Below are 24,704 nucleotides of genomic sequence, written 5' to 3'. Positions count from 1 at the left end.
TCACACAAGAACTAGAGAAAATTCCAGGCAAATAACAGCTGGTTCAAAGGCCCTGTAGTGCAAATTAGATTGATGTGTCTCAAGAATGAAAAAGAGTACAAGTGTTTAAAAAGGCCTGCTCACTCGATACCCAGTCAGACCCCCATTGTTGCAATTAAGGAGCATTTAGCACAGAGCAACGGAAAGTTTTCAATAGAGAAAAATCTGATCTAATATTCTCGAGACTAGATAGTCTAGTACCAGTGTTCACAGACCCAAGTCCCTGCAGAAAGGCTCCATTAGCCATCTGTCTTTGCTGGCATGTTTCAGAGACCTGCTCAGTCCCCTCCTACACAGATATCCTCCAGCTGTTCTTTCTAGACCTAAAAAGAGCATTGTTTCATCTCAGGCCAGTTCTGAGACTTACTGCACAAGCCCTCATTCTAGGAATGAGTCCTATTATAATTATTGAGATTAGAGACACTTATTAATTTCCGATAAAACATTGTCCCCCTTCCCATAGAATACAGGGCCAACGACCATTAGATTATACTCTGTGCCCTTATAAAAAGAGGAAATCTCTAAGATAACATTTTCTGAGTATAGGCATAGGTCTCTACCTTAGCTCTGATTAATTGTCTTTACCTCTGCAATGGTTAATATTTTTCAACTTGACAGAGTTTAGAACCGCCTAGGAGACACACTTCCAGGCACCTGTATGAAGGAGTTTCTAGATTGCAGTGGGACCCACCTTGAATGTGAGGAATATATTCTATGGGCTGGTGTTGTGGACTGCATCAAAGGGAGAAAGCAAACTGAGCGTCAGCGCCTGTCCTTCGTCTTTCTCTGCTTTCTGTTTGCGGATGCGTGCAAAGTGACCAGCTGTCTCAGACTCCGTACTCAGGAACTGTGAGCCAGAGCAAAGCCTTCTTTCCTTAAGCTGCTTTTGCCAGGTGTTTATCACAGCAAAGAGGAAAGTAACTAACAACGTTGACTCAGCCCAGGCCCTAAACTCTTTGCCAGATCTTTCTTTCTGCATGAGATTTGCCTCACATGTGTCTGCCCCATGTTCCTCTGTCCATCCAACTCCCAGAGAAATAATGTACAATATAACAAGGATGGACAGTATCCAGTATGATAACACATGCTGAACGAAGACCAATTTCTCAGAAAAAAATAAGTTGCAAAGACACCCATCTGCTCAAGATCCCCCACACCCACACCCAGTTTACATCACAAAACAGAGGCCTCTGCTTTCTTTCCCACAGATTCACAGCAGTCTCCTCTTCCACAGGAACAAATGGGGGTGGGCTACTTGCCTGGTGTTGGCAGATTGCCTCAGTCTACTTGGAGCAAATAACTGGACCTTTCCAATGTTAAATTCAAGCCCCAAGAACTGGAACTATTTTGGACTTTTTAAGTGACACATTTTCAAGACAACCCTTTCTCACACTACAAGTTCTCACACTGGTCCTCCTCAAATGAGCCTGTGGAGGTGGTTAGTCCTGGGGAATAGAAGTTGAGCTCAGAGATAATGGAAGAAAATGCCAGTAGTCATGGGAACTCTTGGGACCCTAAAAGCATGCATTTAGGTGACATACTGTTGGATCCAGGAAGCTCACCAGAGATAATGATCAGCCAGCCAGCCAGTCTTTGACACCTACATTTGTACCTGGTGCCATGCTGTGGACTTCATGTGCACATCTAATCTGTGCCACAACTTGGATTGTTTTCCCCTTTCCAGTCCTAAGAGCTTGAAAGAATTGTTTGGGGTCCCATTACTGTAGGTGTCAGAACTGGTTCACACTGAGGCTTGACTCCAAAGCCCACACTCTTCTCACTATATCACACTCACTATTCACGGTGTAAATTTCCAACCTGCACGCTTTTCAGCTGCATCTATACAAGTAAACCCATGGGAAGATACCTTAAAATCAGCCATCTCTATTCGATTTTAACCACTTGTGGTTGTCCCTTGTCTTCTCCTACTGGATTATCTTCTGCCTTGCTTTTAAACTTCTGATATTAATCAGCTTCTTTTCAAGTTTCTAGAATGCTATTTGAATTCTCAGATGATATAGAGGAAACATAGAAATCATTGAAGTCTAACTCCAAATCATTTGATCCACCCAAGGAATTGTTGTGGTAGAGCCAAAAGGGAAACAGCATCTTCAAACTTCATTCAGTGATGAGGCCGAGGGTCAGGAGGAGTGGGCTCTCACCTCAAAGATTATTAAAATTCAAGATGCACCACAGGTGAATGAGATCATGTGCGATGTTGGTCATATTTGCTTATTTTTAGAGATTGATGCTCCCAAGAATTTGCGAGTGGGTTCCCGCACAGCAACTAGCCTTGACCTTGAATGGGATAACAGCGAGGCAGAAGCTCAGGAGTACAAGGTTGTATATAGCACCCTAGCGGGAGAGCAGTACCATGAAGTGCTGGTCCCCAAGGGCATTGGTCCAACTACCAGAACTACCCTTACAGGTGAGTAAGACTTGTCTTTTGGGATGCTCATCGAATCCGTATGCTCACAGCCCTCTCCTCAACTTATTTATTTCAAACTACTCCACCAACAAGTCCCACTGATTTCAGATGTCAAATAGCTAACAAATGCATCCCCAATGTTAGAGTGTATAGCTATCAATCATTCTAAATTACCAACATCTCTTCCTTTAACCATGACAATAATTCCCTACATTTTTTTAGCTCAATCTACTTTTCATCCCAGCAATATTGGATAATTTCTCAAAGTACATTTTTATTATGCCATTATATTATATATACATCCTAAGCATCTAGTATTGCCTTCAGGGTGAACAGCCCTCAAGGCTAGCCTGTTTTCCTCTAGTTCCCCCCAGGCTACCTCCTCTGGGTGCTCTGGTGGTCTGTGTGTTCCTAACCCATAGGCCTGCACCCTCCATTTCCTCAGACACACTGGTTTTCCTGCCCTGGGGCATTTCTTAGCTCATGCCAGATTCTCTTTCAGCACCAGAGTTTATATGCCACCTGATGAAGAACAAGGTAGTGTAGGTCAAACAGACTTACACTCAAACACCTCTTCACTATTCTGCCACTTGTGAATGGGATTTGATCGTGACCCTACACCTAATGCTCCATAAAAGTCAGCCCACATTTTTGTTGCTGTTGCTGTTGTTCATGATTGAATTCAAGGTTTATCACAATGCCTACCACATGCTGGATCCTAGATCATTACTTTTTGCATAAATGAATGAACTAAATTAATGAATGAAGCTGCAAAAACTTAAAATGAGAGCCTGCTCATGCATTCTGTCCTATAAAGAGTTTGAGATACGCTAGAAAAGAGAAAGGAAACATTGAGCCATTTTATGTATTTGTGGATTTACTTACTTCCTGAGACAGGGTCTTACTGTGCACCCTGTGCTGGTCTCAACTCATGATCCTCCTGCCTCTGCTTTCTGAGTGATAAACTGTTTGTGAGCAGCACCATGCTGGGTAAAGGATTTTAAGCAAGGCAATGCGATGAGTAGGTATGTACAGACAAGGGTCAGGGCTGAAACAGACTGTTCAGGAGTCTGTTGGTGGCATCAAAGAAGAAAAGAAGGTGCATGGATCGAGGCAGTAGCCTGTTAACACAATGCCTGGTTGGAGTTGGGGAGGTGTTGACAGATCTCGGTGGTGAGGGGAATGGGACCCAGTCATGACTCCTCCTAATCTATGGCATACCCATCCAAGAAAGTATACCTGCTGGCCTTCACCAAAAGGTGGATGCTTCAAGTGTGCCATGTGGTTTTCACAGGAAGAATGAATGGCACAAAGTGCTTGTGGGCCAGAGGCTCCCATGAGCCCACAGACTTTATTTCACTCGTGTCTTGGCTTGCAAAAGCATTTGCTGTCCCACTAGTCCAGGGTCTCAGCAAGAATTAGAATAGTAAACAAGAGCACATGATCAAAGCTGTTTTCCTCCTGAGCTGAAATCCCAGACCTCCTTGCCAAATGAAGTTAGTTAAAGTAAACATTAAAGAACGCCCTTTCCAAACAGATACACAGCCAGAAACACAGCACGGAGCTGGGAAATAGGCTGATGAAGCAGGTTCATGGGGAGGTGGACATGGAAGGGATAGCAAGCTGGTGGAAAGGCCTTGCAGAGAGCTAGCGACACTGATTTAAAAAACAAAAATCCCCTCAACAACAAAAAACAACAACAAACCTGACAGGTAGAGGAGGAAACAGCATTTCTCTGCCTAGAGCTACAGGCTGATTTTGCAAGCAATACGCTTACAAAAATGGGAGCTAGTTGGTTGGATAGAAGCTACACTGTAAAATCACAGAGAACCGATTATAGCCTGGGTATTATGCCCCACTATCAGAAGGAAAACAACAAGAAGACTTTGTAGTCATTCCAGTCTTGCCCCACATATCTGTAGCTGTGAGCTTTCCCATTGTATGGATGAGAAAGTCGAGGCTCTGGAAACCTGTATAAGTTCACAACACTAGCAAGGGACCTGATGACTCAGAAGCAGCTTCTGAGTCCCAGGGTAGAGGCTTTCCTCCCCTGGCTGCTGTCACTAAAGAAGTAAAATGTAAAGGGCAGTCCAAATTTAAGTTCCAAAGACCTACAAAGGAATGGGAGATTTATTATTGAGTAATGGGCTCAAATGGGGTTGACATTTTGTATTTGAGTCATGTTTATAAAAATGAATATAATATACACACATATATGTATGTATGCATGTCTGTATGTGTGTATGCATAATATATATATCATAATTGTCTTAAAACGTTCACTGCTGGGGAGTTTTATAAATGCAAACCACTGCATGATTTAAGGAGAGATTATAGGCATAGGAGAAAACCAAATACAGTATATTCCTTTTCTGAGACTAGTTCTAAGGATCACAGCTCTCTTACTGCAGTCTCTGGGGGAAAGAAAGGCCCAGGAAGGAGGGAAGAGAAAACGGGAAATGATTGATCCTAGCTCTGCATAAGTGAATGTTCTCACTCATTGCCCTACTTGGACCCTGAAAAGGAAGCTTTCTCACCTTTTATGCCCTGTATGGGTCTCCAGAAACCTCTTATTAGACTTGGGCCCAGACTCATCACTTTCCATGTGCCTGGGTCAGCTGAAGCCTCTATTTCTTCATTTGTAAGTGACAGTGTTCACCTTATAGAACCATTGTTGAAGTCACTTATTTTTATTCTTTTTAAATAATAAAATTATAACAAAGTAGAATAAGATAAAACAAAAACTATCACGCCAGAGTTGGATAAGACAAACAGAAGGAAAAGAGCCCAAGAGAAGGCACAAGGGACTCACTCGTTCACATACTCGGGAAACCCATAAAAAACACTAAACCGGAAGCTATACTATATATAATATTAATGCATATATAATATCTATAATATGCAGAGGCAGAGTACAGACCCATGCAGGTCCTGTGCATGCTGCAGCAGTCTCTGTGAGCTCATACGAGCTTTGATCGTGTTGATTTAGAAGGCCATGCTTTCTTGGTATCCTCCACCCCCTCTGGCTCTTACAGAGAGTCATATATTTAATAGGTCCCAGGTAGCACTGCTACCAGGGGGACTGTAAGTAGATGCTGATAGTGGAGGAGAAGGGGGACGCAGAGGTCTGTCAGCTGATGGCTGACTTGGGATGCCCTCTTTTGATCAGCATGTGGGCCCCAGCAGCAGAGATGTCACGGGAAATGTTAGAGGCCTCTTATACCTGACCCACCGAGTCGTCGCCTGCAGAGAGCCTCAGGAAGTTGGTGGACACACAGACACATGCGTTGGCAGACAGAAAGCACTCATTTAGAGCACAGCTGTTGGTGTCACCCACTTAGATTTGAGGCATACAGCTTCGCAGGGTTGCTCTTTGACTTGGTCTCCTACATTTTCTACATGTCGGTTTCCTGCTGTCTGATGCAGAGCCACCAAGAGGATTAAATAAAACCATAGGCACCATTATATGTGCGTGCTGAAGCTGGAGCCTGGAACACCCCAACTGCATGTTAGCCATTGGATTTTCGCTATTTGCCTCTCCACAAAGTTCTGCCCTAGACCCATTGCAGCCTGGCCTTTTCTTGGCACACCTTTAGACTGCCTTTATTCTCACAGTTGATTGCTATAGTTAGAAGCAGTGATACCTGTATTCACTAGTCTTGACAGAAGCTCTTGTCTCTGAGGCCACCATTGACTCTTTTGCTGGGAAACCCGTGCCCTTCTTGACTCAGGCCCACAGCAAGCACACACCTATCAGTCCCAACTTCCACAAGCTTTGTTCTTTACAACACAAAACCTAGACTCAGGTCTAGAATCCCAGACATTCCCTCATTACTCTCTGTAAGTCAATGCCCAGAGAATTCCCTCTGGGGCACAAATTTGTTTCTAAACAACAGACTCTGTGTCTGCAGTATTTCTGTTTGTTTGTTTGTTTGTTTGGCTGGTTAGTTGATTGGTTTTCGCTTTTCCTTGCTTGGGTGGCTTCTGAATCTTAAATGTTAAGATTTCTTTTAGCTCAGCTTCTGCGTCTCCATGGTATCTGCTTGGTCAGTGTTCTATGCCTCGAGTCTCCACAGGGTCCCAAAGCTCCACAGATTTACAGAATCATTAAGGCCCCTGCAGGTTAGAACCTGGCATGGTACAAACAAAGGCTGATGGCACAATTCTGCACTCTGGCAACAAGCCATATGGAAGACTTCTGGTGCAGGGAGGAAGAAAAGAAGATTCCAGGTTGTTGGCTGAAATGAGGTCAAAGGAATATCTTCCCGCTCAAGACTAATGCAAAATCACCACCACCACCATCATCATCATCAGTGCTCTGAGCATGTATCTGAGGTGACGCTTCTGCTCTCTCCACGAAGGAATAGGCTCTTGGCCACCTGTGCATCCTCCCAACACTCTCTCCTCCTCCTGGACACTTAGGATGCCTGTGACCAGGAGACAAAGTGATGGGAGCTTGTCTCCATGGTTTCTAACACGGCCCTTCCTCATCAGCTGCTGCTCTGTACCTGTACATCGGTCTCTAACCACATACTGCTAACCGGAACATCAATCAATAAGAGGAACCTAAAGCCCATAGACATTGTACCCTAACGTAAGTTGTCAGAGAAGCAGTTACAGCCAGCCACACAAGCTACAACTCACGCATCCATATTTGTGTTCACATACACTCAGATGCAAATACAAACACACACGAGATAAACTCACGCAACCATGCATATACTCACACTGATACTCACAAGCAGTAACACTGCTTAAATGCGTGCATCTGCTCTCAAACCGCTCACACATTCATACTCTAACGTGCAGTAACATTCACTCAGATATAGACACACGAGTTCACGTGTTCACACACAAATACACATAGTTACACACTCGCTTGTGTATTTGCACATACCACTGTCATAGTGCATATGCATACCTATACACAAATGCTCACACGTTTACATTCATGCGAGTATGCACACATACAAGCTGGTGTCTGCAAGCACGCTCCACCGGTATGACTAGCCTTCACAGCTTCTGGCTGTGGGGGACATTGGATGGAGCACATCTACTAAACCCATCATTTCTTTCTCAGGGCCCAGATGCGGGAAAGTGGGCTCTCCAAGATATATGTGCAGACATGCTATTCACGAGGAGATTTCCCATGAAGGACTTTGAGACTTCAAAGGGAGGACAGCTGTCAAGTCAACACTGATCAGGGCGTTTGTGTCCACTCCACCCTGACTGCATTCCTCTGCCATGCTGGTGCAAACCACCATCAGTGCTAGGCCTTGGGCACTGCTGATTGGGAGAGGTATGAGCTAAGGGTCTAGGGGTCTGGACCAAAGTTCAGACTCCTTTGGACAAAGTCATAGTGACCCCAAGTGGCCACTTTGGTAAGGCACCCTTTAAAAAGTGTGGCCTGTCAGGGAACAGGAAGGTGTGGAGGAAGCTGCAGAAACAGAGGCACAAACCTCCTCGTAGAAGCCACCCTGTACAAAAAGTCCTGGGCAAGAGATGCCAGGAGGAGAGAGGTCAGAATGCTTGTTTCTTCCTTGGCCCCTTCAGCAGGAAGCACTTACAGAGAACCGGTAATGGTGTGTTACTGTAACACCAAGGTGATGAACCACACTTCCTGTTAATTTTACTGACGAGAAGAAAGTTCTATCTGATGAGATGCTACTTAAAGTTACTTTCTTTTTAAATACAGATTCCGAAATCTAGCTCAACTTGACTGCCTCTTGCGGGGTTTTCAGCTCATCCATATCCCCTGAGGCAGGGTCATGTCCTATGACTCACTCAAGAAACCCTGAACCCCCTGAAGAAACCCCTTCTTAGCCAAGCCAGGGAGCTTGGCTCTCCATCTAGCTAAGAAGGAGAACATTGCCCAAGAGGTGTGATTTCAGGACATCTAGAAGGTCCTCTGCCTCCAGACCCCTCTCTACCTGTGACATCTCTGCCTCAGAGTTCCACCACCGAGGAACACCACTGTGCTGGAATGTGACATGCGGTCTTGTTTTTTCATAGGTAGTTTTACCAGCTATGATTTCACACATGCTATAAAAAAATTAAGAAAATGACTTGAAGCTCCTTAAGGGAAGGGGTTTTAATTTGTTCCTCTCTATGAAAGCAACCAGTGAACAAAGACTAACTAACCCCTTGGTCCTGTTTGGTGACCATGAGCTTCATGGGCTTGTGGGAGATAGACCCAGGGATTTTTGAGGTGGAAAGAGTCTACTGTAACTCATGCTCACCTGAAGCCAATCAAGCCTACAGACACCAGATACTTGTTTATGTTTTTGCTGGCAAGAGACAGCTCCTCAGGCCTCCTCCACCATACCCATTGTTCCTCACTAGTAGCTACGAGCATAGGTTTACTCAGCAGGAGCAAGCGAGTTATTCTGCCATCATCACAGCAGTCCTTGCCCTCCAGCCTGGTTCCGACCACAGGAAGACTTGACTTTTCTTTTCCACTATCTTTCTTCATCTTAGCTGGATTTCAAGGCGCAGCCTGAGTCTCTTCTCTGGCGATGGCAGCCAAGCTGAGTCCATCCTCTGAAGCCACTCTTAGTTAACGGCACACGGTATTGTCATAAACGACTCAGGTTCCAGTGTGTTCACACCAGTCCCCAAAGCCAAGTTGTATGACTCTTAGGGACAGATAACGGAAAGCACAAGAATCGGATTCTAAACCAGCTTTGTGTTCAATGGGTAGATTTCTCAGGGCCCATATTTGTTCATGCACCAAGGTGCATGGGAATTATTAAGGTCATGACTGAGTTTGTATAAAAGGTAGAGTTAGAACTGTCCTCTTCACCATCAGACACTCAAAATCCTTGTTTCAACCTTGTCTTTCTTCTTTCTTTTTTATAGTTCTTCTAGATCACCTATTACTTGCAACTCAGTGTTTGGTATAGCACAAGTACTCAATAAGTAATTAATTTACTTGTTCAGGACAGATGCTTTTTTTTGATCCTCAAAAGGACAAGGTGATACCTTATCAATTCGCTTCATATCCACAGCCCACAACCTTCTGCCTCACTCAAAGGGGACCCTCGGTAATACTTGGATGAGCTATGTGCATTAGGGATTCAGAGAAGAATGGGTGTGCAGTGAAAGAGTTTAGGGAAGTGTCAGCCCTCAAGCTGAACAAAGTACACTCTGTAAGGGGTGGAGAATTGTAATGTCCTGTGGATAAATTTTCTGAGCTTTTGTTAAGAAAGGGAACAGAGCCATTTATTTGCCCCCACCTGCAAGGGTTGGTTGTAAAAACAAAGGGAATGTTGATGGAAAGCAATGGGGTCTTTAAAGTGAAAAATCCTTCCGAATGCTCTGTGTGTCGAGAGAGACAAGTGCACCAAATATGCCTCAGAAACACATTTTCTTTTTCCCTGGAACTGCTCTTTACCTGCTGGCAATGAGCAACAATTCACTTGTAGCGCAGGAAGAAAGCTGTTGAAAATCAAAGGGAGCAACAGGCACAGTCCTGCAAGAGAGTCCCAAGTCCCTGTCCCCTAGACAGAAAGCCTGGGAAGCGCCTCAAATTCTGCTGTTTTCTGTGAGAAGGCCATTCTGTTGTAAATTATTGAACATTTAATTTAAGCTTCATAAATAAGAACTTGGATGGAAACACTACCTACTAGATCTACTTGGCAACATGGAGTTTCTGTCTTACTCCCTTGATCTGTCACCCTTCGCCTATGCTGGAAATTTTCTACTTCTTTATAGGCAAGTAGTCAGCTGCCTGAGAAAATTGGTTTGTGCCCCAAACATCACCTGATTTCTCCAACCAGGGATGTTCTGGACATAGTAGAATATATTGATGGTAATGAATGTGTGTTTTAAACAGGTCTGTATGCACTGAAATCATCCACTCAGTCTAGAGACAGGTACTGAGACCAGCCAGAGAAAACTGGTCACTAGCTCCCTGGCTCCATGAATCATTCGTTTGCATAAGAATCAGGGGCCAATGTTCATCAGATCAATGAAAAGTATACCTAAAACCAACATGTGCCTGCCCAGGCACTTTTTGATGATAGGGCCACCTACATGAAAGAACTTTTAAAAATCCTAATATAGTTCTCTGTGCTGGGTACTGATAATATTAATGACAATTATTTTGGTCAAGGACCTGTACACAGAAAAAATCACTGGATCCTTGCAATGACCCTCTGACATTGAAACCTATTATTCTCAATCTTCAGGATCTGAGACCTAAAGATGTTAAGCAATCAAAGTTGTAGGTGTGGAAGGTGTCCAGGCCTGAATATAAAATGTACAGCAGACTCCAAAGCCTGTTATACCTCAAACTTTAGCTTTGCTTAGGTTGCCAAGACTCAGGAGAAAACCAATTAAGGGTTAGGTAAGGGACAAGCAGGCTTGAGATGGAAAAATGAGGCCTAATTCTAATGATGCCCAGAGAGGGCTCAACTGTATTCCTTCAAGGGAGACTGATGGATAAGGCCAGGTAGATTCTGCTGTAATCACAGAGTGTGGAGTGAACGAAAGCTAGGAAGAGGCTGGAACCTTCTGATTTCCATACAGCATTCCCCTTTGTTAAAACAAGCCATTGGTTAATGAGAGGCTACTCAATGTGTTCCCTATAAAAATCATTTGTGTTACCCTTGGGAAGCCACAACAGCCCAGAGGACCAGAGGCAGCTAGGGCAGGAGAAACTGCCCAGGCCTTGAACTCTGAGGTTAGAAATCTGGGAATCTTCTCAAACTGGTCACAGATTCATTCCCATTGTCTCCATTTCTCAGGTTTTTTATTTTGTTTTGTTTTTTTGTTTTGTTTTGTTAATACACATTGAATGGTGTTGTTCTAAAAATCCATGTCCACCCAGAACCTACAGAAAGGAGACTTTTGGGGGAAAGGGTCTGTAGTTATGTCATCAGTTTAAAACTAATCCAGTGTGACTGGTGTCTTTAAGATGAGGAAACAGTGAGAAAGAAGGAATGTCACAAGACAGAACAGGCAGAGATTGTAGCAGTGCTGTTGCAAGCCAGGGAAAAAAATAAGCATTGCAACCAAAAGCCCAGGGGCAAGGCAGGATCCCTAAAGCCTTTGGAGGGAGTCTGGCCCTGCCAATACCTCATTCTCTGACATCTGGACTGTGAGAGAATATGATCCTGTTGTGTTAAACCAGCAGTTTGTAGTAGTTTATGACAGCAGCCACAGGTACCGAATAAGGATGGATAGCAGACTGCCCATCCACCTTCATGGGGTTGTGATGAAGCTCCAATGTTGCACAGAGCGACAACCCACAGTTCTCAGGAGCTCAGGCAGGCATCACAATAAGCCCCCTGGAAGAACTTGGCCTGAACATTTGAGGCCCCCAGGGGTGGCAATTAGATGACTGCATTTTTCTGTCATCTAAGTCTTAATAAATGAGGGTAGTTTGAAGCCAGTTATAGAAGGATAATGGTTCTCAAAGATATCCACATTCTAATTCCTAGCATCTGTGACTATGTCAACTTCTGTGTTTAAAAAAAAAAAAAAAAGACTGCTCACATGATTAAAGATATTGAGATGGGGAAATGTTTCTGCCCTATCCAGTCCCTTTAGTTGGATGCTAGAAGGGGAAGTCAAAGTGAATATGACAATGGAATGCGAGATCAAAGAGAGAGAAAAGGGTTTGATAATGTTAAGCTTCAGTCTTTAAGGGTAAATTAAGAAGCAAGAGGCAAGAAATGTGTGTAGCCTCTAGAAGCTGAAAAAGAAAAGAAATAGATCCTCCCATGAGACCATCAGAAGGAATGCAATCCTGCCGAGTCCCTTTAGATTCCTGACGTCCTGAGTTAGAGGATCATTAATTTGTATTGTTGTGAGCTACTAAATCGTGGTAATTTGTCACAGCAGCAATAGGGAACTATTACATCAATCAAGCCAGCTGATCTGAAAATGAATGTGGAACAGTGGAGAGAAAGACTCCAGAGAATTCTAGATGTTCTAGGAACCTGTCAGTGAGCCTCCGTAATGAACCCCCAAGGGATTTCCTGTGAGGCTTATACCCTTTAAATTTGAATTTCCTCCAAACTCTCAGACTCTGCCAGACACTACTGTAATTTGATCCATAGTTTAAATACTGGACTGAATTACTGTCTTGCTGGGGAGAGTTAGCAATTACTGGGGTTCTACACAAATCTGTTAAAAGCCTGACAGTCCCGTGTTCAAAGGAATAGTCTAAGCAGTGCGGCCTTCTAGAAGTGACCCAAAAATCCTCATATGGGCTCAGGACCTATTTGGAAAATGTAATAGAGCCTTCATACACACGGTCAAGAAACTCTTTCAGGCTTATGTCTACCCTGCCCCTAACCTCTTCACACCTCACAGTTTAAGCAAGAAACCACTTCACTGTTTTAGCCAATACATATACACGGGCAAATGCTCTAGACGTGACTACTCTTCCAAAGGACACTGAGAGGGGTGGCCTCACCACCTTTCTGAGACCCATAACAAGAAACCATGTGACATTGACCAGGTCATCCTACTGACTTCATAGGAATTTTCCAAGTAGGAAAATTGGGCTTTCTTAATAGATAAAATGAGGAACTAATTGAAGCTGGACTAAACAAAATCTGAACAGGAATCTATGATCATTTTCTTCTCTTCTTTCTGCACACACAGAATAATGTTTGTCTCTGCATCTACATACAGATCTGGTGCCAGGCACAGAATACGGAGTCGGAATTTCTGCAGTCATGAACTCGAAACAAAGCATTCCCGCTACCATGAATGCCAGGACTGGTAAGTAGGAGAATGGTGAAGAAGAGGGCTAGGCTCTGGGCATGTCAGACTGAGGATGTGTGAGAGCTTGTTCGGTCAGGATCCCCATGGGGCAACCCTCCCAGTGAACAAGACCCTGTTGATAACGATTGCCTAGTGACAGCATCTACCCTATGCCTGACCTGACACCCGAAACCCCACCCTATTTGCCACAGATCTGTATGCCTGTAGTTAGGACGAGCCAAAATAGCACCCAAGTCATGGAGGGAAGATGGGAACCTTAGTTCCCATGAATGCCTTATCCAGCATGGTACTAGCTCCTGTTTGGCTTCCCAAACAGGGAAGGAGGATGAGTGAAAATAAGGATATCCGCAGCTAGATGTATTCCAGTTGTGGATGCATCCCAGTGCTGTCACTGCTAATAATGCCCTTCTGCAGATTGTCCATCTGTTTACCATATCACTGGCCTTCTTTCAAAAGGAAGCTGCTCAACAAAATTCAAGAAGAATATCAGCCATGACAAGCTAGGGCTCATGGTCAACAGGGCTCATGTCATACTGACAGCCTAGAGACACACAACGTAGGCCAATAACTAATGACTGTCCTAAGCAGCCAGTGTGAAATTGCCAAGTGAGGGCCAGTTGCCAAGTGAAGTGGTACATGCTTATAATCTCACACTTGGGAGGTAGAGGCAAGAGAATCAGACGTTCAAGATCATCCTCTGATACATACTGAGTTCAAGACCTGTTTACTCTAAGACAATGAATGAATGAATGAATGAATGAATGAATGAATGAATGAATGAATGCAACTTATTGTAATCCACAGAACTTGACAATCCTCGAGACCTCATGGTGACAGCCTCCTCAGAGACCTCTATCTCTCTCATCTGGACCAAGGCCAGTGGTCCCATTGATCACTACCGAATTACTTTTACGCCATCTTCTGGGATCTCCTCAGAAGTCACTGTGCCTAGGGACAGGACTTCATATACACTGACAGATCTAGAGCCTGGAGCAGAATACATCATCTCCATCACAGCAGAGAGGGGTCGGCAACAGAGCCTGGAGTCCACTGTGGATGCCTTCACAGGTAGCAGGGGAACAGACATCTCAGTGAGGGCCAGGAATAAATAGAGCTTAATGTGAGAAGGTCATTCAGATGCCCCAGTCTTCCAAAAGAGAAAATTATAGGAGAAGTGTAGGGGAAAAGAGGAAAAACTAATATATGCATGAAAAGAAAATGTTTGGAAGTAATGGGAGGGAGGGAGCAAGGATCTGAAATTTTATGTTTGATTTTTACAATCTAGACACAGGAGTTGCTTTGTCTGTTTGCCCTTCCTGCAATAAATCAGTGAGAATGCTAAAGCTCTGTGCCACATTTTTCCCAAGTTAGAAGTTTTAAAATCTTAGATCAGTTTAATGAATATTTCAGAGATATGTCTAGTTTTATTTTTCTTGACTGTCCACCATATGGCTTGGAAAGAGTAGACAAGAATGTGAGGAGGTTGGACCTCTGAGCCAGCAGGTATAGGTATAGCCCTCGATGGAACTAGAAAAGATCATTCGGATTGAGGTAACCCAAAACCAGAAAGACACACATGGTATATACTCACTTATAAGTGGATATTAGCCATATGATGCGAGAAAACCATACTACAACCCACAGACCTAAAGAAGATAAATAACGAGGAGGACCCTAGAGTGGATGCTTAATTCTCATTCAGAAAGGCAAATGGAATAGACACTGGAAACAACTGAAGAGAGGGAACAGGACAGGAACCTGCTATATATGTCCTCTGAAAGACTCTACCCAGCAGGGATCAAAACAGATGCTAAGACTCACAGCCAAACTTTGGGCAGAGCACAGGGAGTCATATGGAAGAGGTGGGGGCAGGGGGAATATAAGGACCTGGAGGAGACAGGAACTCCAAAAGGAAACCAACAAAGCCAACAAATCTGGGCCCAGGGGGCCTGCAGAGACTGATACTCCAACCAAAGACCATGCAAGGAGACAACCTAGGCCCCCTGCTTAAGATGTGCTCATAGGAAGCTCAGTCTTCATATGGGCCCCCTAGTTAGGGGAACAGGGGATGTCTCTGACATGGACTCTAATGCCTGCTCTTTGATTACTTCCTCCTGGCAGGGAGGCCTAGCCAGGCAACAGAGGAAGAGGATGCAGGCAGTCCTAATGAGACTTGATAGGCAGGGGTCAGTTGGTAGGGGAGGAGGACTCCCCTCTTCTGAGCTGTAGGTGAGGGAATGGGGGAAAGAATGAGGGGAGGTGGGACTGGAAGGAGACAAGGGAAGGGGTTATAATTGGGATAAAATGTGAATAAATTATAAAAAAACAAAAATAAATAAAAAAGAAAGGGTAGTCTTCATTAGCATAGAAGGAAATCAAGAATCTCTTCTGCTTAATGGCCTGCTGCCACACATGTTTCAGAGCAACCAATCTTCTCTGTTTTGTAGGCTTCCGCCCTATCTCCCATTTGCACTTCTCTCATGTGACCTCCTCCAGTGTCAACATCACCTGGAGTGACCCATCCCCCCCAGCAGACAGACTCATTCTGAATTACAGCCCCAGGGATGAAGAGGAAGAGATGATGGAGGTCCTCTTGGATGCCACCAAGAGGCATGCTGTCCTGATGGGTCTACAACCAGCCACAGAATATATAGTGAACCTTGTAGCTGTACATGGAACAGTAACCTCAGAGCCCATAGTTGGTTCCATCACTACAGGTGAGGATGGAAAGGCTGGTGAAGAGGGTTCTCACTTCAGCCTTTGACAAGCCGATACAATCTAAAGGGGAAACATTCAATAAATGTTTCTATGTGTCTATGGCACATAGGCGTCTGTGAGTTTTTCTGAGGCATCTACTTCTTTCAGGGCTATGGAAGAGACAGAAGATGAGAAACTCCCATTTCAAAAGCAGGAGAGACCCAGTGCTCTGAGGGCTTAACTCTTGAGTGCATTAGTCCTAAATCTACCGGTCTAGGAAGAAGTCCTGGGAAAAGCTTGTCTCCAAGGGAATCTTTCTGGAAGAAAAGATTATGTTTCTACTCTGGAGAGCCATCTCTTGACTGCCTAACAAGTGGTTCTTCCTCAGAGCTAGCATAGGACCATGCGGTGACCTAGCCCCCAGAGATTGGAGTTGATTTGCACTTTGTTTGGAGACCACAGCACTCCAAGATGAATGAATAATCTACTTCCATTGGATTATTTGCAAATCCAATCCCAAATATGACATGTTTGTACACCTGTGTTTAGGTACTTCCCTACATACTGACAAACTGGAAAAGTATGTTAAACAGTCAGCTGATACAGCCACATGATTTAAGCAGGCACCACAAACAAAATACAACCTAGGAAAGAATATTTGTTTGAGATTTGTGCTCTAAAATCTTTCTACAGCTAATAGGCAGTTTTCCCAAGTTGAATCGAAAGTGGCTGCTAAAAACTAAGAGCAGCAGAGTTGGGTCTTTCTAAGAGAAGTTTCCCTCAGAGAAGATAACTATGTAATTCTCTATTTGAAATAAAAACAATGGACTTAGAGGGAAGTTTCTAGTGGGGAGAGATAGGCAGTAATTGCTGCACAGAAGTATAAATTTTGCCAATTTAGCTTCCTGCTGTTAGAATGTTCATAACTGGCTTTGGCTCTAGCTACAATGATACTGGTGTGGCATCACACTGACCATCATGCAAACGATGCCCAGTTACTTATGTAGGGCCATGCCTATGGGACACTAACAGACCAATACAAAGCTAGGAATAGATATTCCATTTTCAAACTGTGCTTCCGTCTTTCCCCCACAACTCCCTGATCTTTGTAGGAATTGATCCCCCCAAAAACATCACAATTAGCAATGTGACTAAGGATTCGCTGACGGTTTCCTGGAGCCCTCCTGTCGCACCGTTTGATTACTACCGAGTATCATACCGACCCACACAAGGTAATGATATGATTTCATTTCCCAAAAAGAAATGAGATTTGAAGCTGGGTAGAGATTATTGTGGGGGCACTATGACCACTGCAGGACATTGTTCCCTCTCTGTAGCACATGCCCTCAAAATGAGAGTGTATCAGTGAAGAACAACAGGGAAACCCAAGCTCCCCAACTCCTCCCAAAATAGGCTCGATTACATTACCAAGAAAGCCAAACACCTCACGGGTGGACCTATCTGGACACCATTAGCTAAGCTATGCAGTGAGAAACGATGAAATCCAAAAGGCTTTGCCAAGAGCCAGGGCTCCACATACGGTCCTGAGCATGAAGTATAAAACTAGAATCCAGGATACAGATAAAGACCCAGTGGAGCCATATGGAGCCCTGGGGGAAACGGCGGTGATGTGATCCCAATTCTGCCATTGTAGCCAATGTGTGAGTCAGAGGAGTTGGCTGAGACCCTGCCTGCATACTGCCAGTTTTTGCTGGTGCATGAGGCATTGTTCACAAAGTGGAGGGGATGCTCACTTCCAGCCAGGGGTAGGGTAGCTTCCCAGGCTACCTTTCTCTGGGCTGTCTAGAGCACTTTTTGCAGCTCTCCCCATTATACTGCCTTGATATGGTCACCTCAGAGGATGGCAGTCTGACAGAAACCTACCTAATAGTTTGTTTGCTTTTGTTCTAAAAGAGCCCATAAAATAAAAGAGTGAGGGCAGCCTGTAAGATTTATTCAGACTCCACCATTACCATCTTATGAATCATTTATCCGCCTTCCCGTCCCTATGGCATGCTGAGCCACCATCCATCTGTGCTTCACGACCCATTGTCCCGATGTATACTGAGCCACGGACCGACTGATGAGAGAGCTGTTGAACTTTTAATGATGGACTTTGTTCTTCCTCAGTGGGGCGGCTGGACAGCTCCGTGGTGCCCAACACTGTGACAGAGTTCACCATCACCAGGCTGTATCCAGCTACTGAATATGAAATAAGCCTCAACAGCGTTCGGGGCAGGGAGGAGAGTGAGCGCATCTGCACCCTGGTGCACACAGGTAAACATGTCTCACTTCTTGGGTAGCAGGTCAGGACACAAGCAGCAGGCTTGAAGCAAAGAACACAGGAAGCGGGTTGAAATCATTCCAGCACATACAGCGCATACTGGCTCCAGGACCTGAGACATCATTCCTTGGCTCCTCTGACTCACTGAAGGACGAGTTATGGTTTCTCTCCCCACAGACTGTTCTGTCTAATAATAGGAGTTTAGTTAGTCACACTGGAGGAGTCTTGCTGGTTCAGGCTAGGAATTTTCATGGAATGTCTGCTATGAAGAGTGCCCTTTCAAAGAAGCATGATGGAGAGAGGGTCCACAGCAAGCATTTGAAGCATAGGATGTCTTTAAGACTTGGGGCGGGGGGATAGGGGGACCTCAGAAGAGTTGTTATTCCAGTTATAAGAAACTGGGGGATGAGATTATTCATCATCTATGTCTACCCCATAGCTGTGTTGCCTTTGCCCCAGGGAAAAGGTTCTAAGTCCTTCACCTATATTAAGGTAGTGGAGGTGAGGTTGACATCCTCAGCTGCTGGCAGGAATGCTATATGTAGTCCTTGTTCTCCTATAGGATATCTAAGTGAATCCAAATGTCCTCTGTGTCCTCAAGGCCCATCACAGAAGGAGCTCCAGAGGGAGGGAGGGAGGGAGGGAAGAAAGACGAGCTTGAAATTTAGAAAGTGGAAAAGAGAAATACTCCTTCCATGCCTTCTTCAGAAAACTAGCTCTTTGGATAAGGCCAAGGGCAAGACTTGCTTTCAGCAGCTCCACTAGCCTTCCCTCTCTGGTTGTAAGCAAGCGTATCATGTAGAATTAGCAAAAGTTTGGTATAGATGTCACTGGAAGGCACAGCCACCAGTTTCTATCCTCAGCATCAAGAACAGACCTTCTAAATTAAACCATAGTTTTCTCCACACATAGGAAAACATTCAGCCTGCCTCATTAAGAGAACACCTGGATTTCCCAAAGCTGCTTAATTTCCCTGGAGATGGTGTTTCCTGAAGGAGGGAAATGTGCCTAAGAATTCCTCACTACTTTGTAGATACTTTTACAGGCACCAGAACAGCATCTCTTTACACAGTGGCAAAAACATCTTTCCCAAACATACAGAAGCACCTTTCTCAGGACAGCACAGGATATTTCTAACCTCTCCTAGTCTCCCTCTTTCCAGGTCCGTGATTGTAGATGCAGTAGCTATGTTTTGTCAGTTGGGCCCTAATCCTCTAATTATCTGTGATTGTTAAAGCATCTAGTTAATAAATGTAGTGTCCATTGAGCTAAGAAAGCCCTTACCTGCCCTCCTGAAAGTCTGCCATATTTTCTCATTGAAAAATCATAAAATGGAATTTGAGAACATCTTGTTCCCAAGATAAGAATGCTGTGTCTCAGTCCATAAGCTAACTCCTGAGGTTCTTGGCCACAGGCGGCAGACAACCCAAAGTCAGAAACCCAGTAACATACCAAGCCCCTCTGCTCTCCTTTGAGTTAGCCAGAGTGGTTCTGATAACTTTCAGCAACTGGGTTGTGCTCAGAAGTATCTTTGTTTGTTTTAAAGTTGTCACAATGATCTTAAAACTTGTAGAAACAAAAAACTCTTTCAAGAGATCATATACATCTCAGAAATTATCCAACTATAGTAAGAGCTGAATTTGAAGATGTTTTTGAAAGCACAGATTATAGATAAAATTCAAAACATTACATTGTAAAGGGTTTTATTATTGTTGTTGTTACTTTGGGATGAGGAACATAAGCGAAAAGAGGAGAGAGAGAAAACAAAAACACCAAATACAGCTCATTTAATTAAAGAACAGGGTTAGACCAACAGTGGATCTTGGTTCCCAAACATAAATTGTGTGACTCAGGTTGAGCTAACACTAAAACTGTTGTAATAACATCCGTTCATAAATAACTTCCAACTTTATAAAAGGGAAGCATGTAAGTCCAAGGGTTACAAGCATGGGTAAGTAAAGTCATAATCCATTCACAAGCAAACTTTCTTCCCCTGACAGGCAATCTTAGCTTCCCTAAGCTTATACAAATCTCCTTGTCTCTCTATGCAACAAAAAAGGTGCTCTGAGCACAGTCCAGAGTGAAGCTTGTGAGTGGTGAAATGAGAACTCAGGAAATGGATTTGATTCTGTGACCAGGTCATCGGTGCTGGTGCCCCTGAACTTCCACCACATTCCCTTAAGTTCACAGACAGAGATCTTTCCGCAGAGCTCACCCTTGCACGTGTGAAAGAACAGTGGGCCAGAAAGCAACATTATCTCAGTAACTAAAGAATCATAAGATTTTTCTATAGGTTCTTCATACGGTTTAGATTGATATATCTAAAATACAACCGTATTTTGAATTTTCCATTTCCCATTGAACGGGTCAAAGAATTCTACACAAAATAAGTTAATGAATTAATTTAAAAGAAGTGCTTAGGACAATTGGAGGAAAGCGGATATTTGAAAACTAGAATAAAGAAAGGGATTGGTGGAGCCTGACAGACAGGAAAAAAAAAATTGTCTCCATTCCATAGTTTTATCCAGCACAGTGACCGATGTGCTCCACATGGGAAAATTCTGATGGTTTGTGCTACTTATATTCTGTAGTTCATCTTTCTTTAACCTGGTATTTTCCTGTTCTTTTCTAGCCATGGATAGCCCCGTGGATCTGATTGCTACCAACATCACCCCCACAGAAGCCCTGCTTCAGTGGAAAGCACCCATGGGTGAAGTGGAGAACTACGTCATTGTCCTCACACACTTTGCAAGTGAGTATCTGCGGGTCGGGGTGGTGGGAACTGGAGCTGCAAGTCAGGATGGAATTGAAGAAGTGATTCATTTTTTCCATTGGAAAATCAAACAAAAATTTACCCTAGGTTGGGGAAATTATGTAGGCCTTTAAGCCCCATAAATACCTAAAGATATGCCCCAACTCCTGTAAACAACTGATGATGAAACTCACAAAAGCTCAGTCTGAAACATTCAAGGAAAGTGAGCAACCAAGAACAAATAAAAAAATTAGAACTAATACTAAAGACAAAGCTCAGAATTGAGTGAAGATTTTCACCAAAGGACTACAGGTAAGAAAGAAGAATTTTGTAGATGTTTACAGAGCAAGAAAAATACTAAAGTTATAGGATTAAACTTAGAGCAGATAGCAGATGACCATAAATTCAGAACTGCTGAGCAATGTTTCTGTTTTACTGGTCACATCCAGCCCAAAAATTTGAATCAATACAAAGATTTGAATATCAATGCTGTTTTCATGATGCTCATTCACCTTACACTATTTGAAGTTGAACATACATGCTCAAAGCAAAACAGAAGATTATTCCAAATATCTAGGCTTAGGGAAATTATGTGTCCAAACATGTGAACACAGAATTTTTGTGGGTTATAGTCAGGAATCTAGGGAACAAAGATACCAGAGAACAGAAGGCAGGCAGACATCTTAACTTTCAGAGATGGAAAAGAAAGCCAATTCCGCAAGCGGCAAAGAATAATTTATTGTCAAAGTTTGGGAAAATGGAAAGTAACACAGGCTATCAAATAAAATGGAAAAGGCATTAGTCATTGCTGTGGGCCAGCAGGCTCACAAAGCCTCCTTGTTGATTTTGGTTTGGTTTGGTTTGGACTTGCAACTCTATTAGCACATTGGGTTTCAGATAGGCATCAGAAAACTGACTATCATCAAATCTTTAGTTAAGATTGAATAGTGCCTCGAGAAACCACACGTTTGGATTGATAGGTATACAGCTGACTGCCTAATCCTCCTCAAATAAGGATGTTATGGATACATCCCAGCCTTCTGTGTTCTTGCAGAGCCCATCCAACTGCTACTGCCTCTCTGTGAGTACCATGACTCAGCATTTCTTAAACCAGAATGTCTTTTGGGCTTTTTAAGCCTTCAGAGCCTCTATACATTTCCCATGTGCCATTTTCTCCACCAGGAAATTCGCTCCCCAAGAGTCAACCTAGAAAATCTATCTTTTGGGTGTTAGTTTTGACAAAGTATCCCTGGTTCCCCTAAGGCAGTCAGGCACACCTGCTCACAGTGACAAGTTACACGGTCCATCCTCTCCATTCACATCTGTTCTTTCGGCAAATGCTCTTGATAACCTCCCATGGGCCATGTACTCACTAAGCCTAGAAAGACCCAGAAGCAAAGCGTGAGCTCTTATCTTTATGGAGCTCACTTCTAGTGATGATGCAGAGAAGGAAATACAGCTTGACATGAGCTGTGGCATGAAATATGCAAGACAGAGTATTGTGAGTATACCCAAAGGGCCATCATGATTTAGAACTGGAGTAATGAAGGGAAGAAAAGAGCAAGATCTCAGAAAAAGTAAAAACGACAAAAGAAAGTTCTAAGGAAAAGCGTAGCCATTCTGTATTTGGAGAAAAATGAGCATTTGAGAACCTGTCATGGTTAGTGCAGAAGAGCAGTGATGGATGGCAGGATATCGCAAGGTAGGTAGGATAGCAAAAACATGGTCATTATGTACATTCTTCCAAGAGTTTTAGATTGTTTGAATAGCCTTATATGCCTTGTTATATTTGCATTAGATCACAACAAACTTGAAATGTCAGGTCTGACCTAGTTTTGAGATGTGCTTAATAAACTTTGTTAAATACTGTATGGCTTAGAAATATTCTAATTGTCTAACAGAGGGCTTGGCTCTGATCTAATGAACAGTTTTATTAACAGCTTGAATAAGTCCCCAAAAGGCATGTTTACAAAATTTGTATATAAAATAAAACTGATTGATTGAATCCACATTAAAAAAATATTTTAAAAATTTGAAACTGTGGTCCAAAATTCAACCGAGGCAAAAGATGATAGAAATAAAGGCAATAACTCTGCCTGTGGATCAAAATAACCAGTGATAAAGTCACTGATTATTAATAAATTCATCATGAAATGGCAATGACACTGTCCTAAAGGCTGGAGTAATACAAATGACAGACACTGAAAAGGACTGACCCTGTTTATAGCATTGATCAACAATACCATTTCCTGTTCTGAGTTCTCTCCCAAGTTTTGCATTTCAGCAGAGACTCTGATAAAATTTTTGGTCCTGAGAGGGGCAGTCAGGACTATGGAAACTTTAGAACTGTCATATAAATGTAATGAAAAGCAGGGCCTGAATTTTCTCAGTCTAAAAGAGGGAGCACTTGAGAAAAGTGGGCAGAGGAAAACAGCCAGGTAAACAAGGACTATTCTTACTCCTTGATTGCAGAGGCCCAAGCAGAGACACTATTCAACCTTCATATACAGAATACTTTTTCTGAAGAGTAAATAAATGACTGAACAAAGAAACAAATAAATAATAAATGAGGATCCTTGTGTAGAGTAATAAGCTCCACCATCTGTAGCTTTCCCAGAATTCTCGCGTACCGAATCTATGTGGAATGCCTTTAGATGTGGTAGGTCTTTCCTTAGCTCTGTGCATCTGATTTCAGTTGCTGGAGAGACCATCCTGGTTGATGGAGTCAGTGAAGAATTCCAGCTTGTTGACCTGCTTCCTAGCACTCACTATACTGTCACCATGTATGCTGCCAGCGGGCCTCTCATGAGTGGCACCATCGCCACCAACTTCTCCACACGTGAGTACAGGCTCCTGCATGGCTGGTGTCCCTGAAGGATTCTGTGAGACCTAAACATGATGCTTCCTTGTAATGGAGTAGATAGTGAGCTATAGGTTTTGGCTGGATGTTGCCCCTGTATAGGTCTGCTAATGAGCACTTCTGTTTCTACACCCTGGATCTATGTGACAGTAGCAGAGCCAGGCAAGGAAGTCTGGCACTAAAACTGTACCTGGCACAAGAAATGCTGAGCAACATTGGAAAGCTGGGTGTGGTAGTGGGTTGCTTCTGGGTGACAGCATGACCAGAAGAACACTAGAACAGATACAGGACTCCTTCAAATTCAAGCAAGGGAATGGTCACATGGGTTCAGGGTCCTAAGCATAAAGAGTTGTGTTGGGAGATGCCATGCCCAAGCATGCTTTGGGAGGGGGTAGCTTCAAAGGATAATAGCACCTTTTATGCTCTCATCCTAGCAAGAACTACGGTTAGCATACGAGCAGCTCTGTGAACAAGATTACCATGCCTGAAATCAAACAAGAAAGAGTTAGAGAGATAGGGAACCCCTCCCCCCCCCAGCATTTTCTCCTTCTTTGCAGTCCTGGACCCTCCTTCCAACCTGACAGCCAGTGAAGTCACCAGGCAAAGCGCACTGATCTCCTGGCAGCCGCCCAGAGCAGCGATTGAAAACTATGTCTTGACATACAAAACTACGGATGGAAGCCGCAAGGTTAGCATTAGCTGGAAAGGGGGAAAACCATTTCTCCCATGTGAGGCCATGTGGAAACTGACCAGGGAAATTGCAGGGATGGAGAAGGAAGCCTTCACAGGCAACCAGAAAACTAGACACACAGCCTGCTATTAGGGAGAGAGAGACCAGGTTTACAAGCCAGTAAATATCCAAGTGTGGCTTTGCTATTGTTCTCTACCCACACAGAGGCAAAGCACA

The 24,704-nt window shown here is 43.6% G+C and overlaps 1 protein-coding gene across 2 annotated transcripts in view; it reads left to right on the top strand.

Moving 5' to 3' along the window:
* The window catches only part of Tnr (tenascin R), a 343,283-nt gene that overhangs the window by 278,531 nt on the left and 40,048 nt on the right, over positions 1 to 24,704 (top strand). For both annotated transcript variants that reach the window (XM_055624653.1, XM_055624654.1), the window contains 9 exons: positions 2,282 to 2,467; positions 13,112 to 13,201; positions 14,009 to 14,272; positions 15,652 to 15,921; positions 17,014 to 17,133; positions 18,032 to 18,178; positions 20,818 to 20,937; positions 23,633 to 23,776; positions 24,355 to 24,485. In XM_055624653.1, coding sequence (XP_055480628.1) covers positions 2,282 to 2,467; positions 13,112 to 13,201; positions 14,009 to 14,272; positions 15,652 to 15,921; positions 17,014 to 17,133; positions 18,032 to 18,178; positions 20,818 to 20,937; positions 23,633 to 23,776; positions 24,355 to 24,485 — 1,472 coding nt within the window. The remainder of the gene's footprint in view (positions 1 to 2,281; positions 2,468 to 13,111; positions 13,202 to 14,008; positions 14,273 to 15,651; positions 15,922 to 17,013; positions 17,134 to 18,031; positions 18,179 to 20,817; positions 20,938 to 23,632; positions 23,777 to 24,354; positions 24,486 to 24,704) is intronic.

This window comes from Psammomys obesus, unplaced genomic scaffold (genome assembly GCF_907164565.1).
Source record: "Psammomys obesus unplaced genomic scaffold, mPsaObe1.curated_primary_1811, whole genome shotgun sequence".
NCBI lineage: Eukaryota > Metazoa > Chordata > Mammalia > Rodentia > Muridae > Psammomys > Psammomys obesus.
Note: the sequence above shows the minus strand (reverse complement) of the source record. Positions and strands in the feature narration are given on the sequence as shown.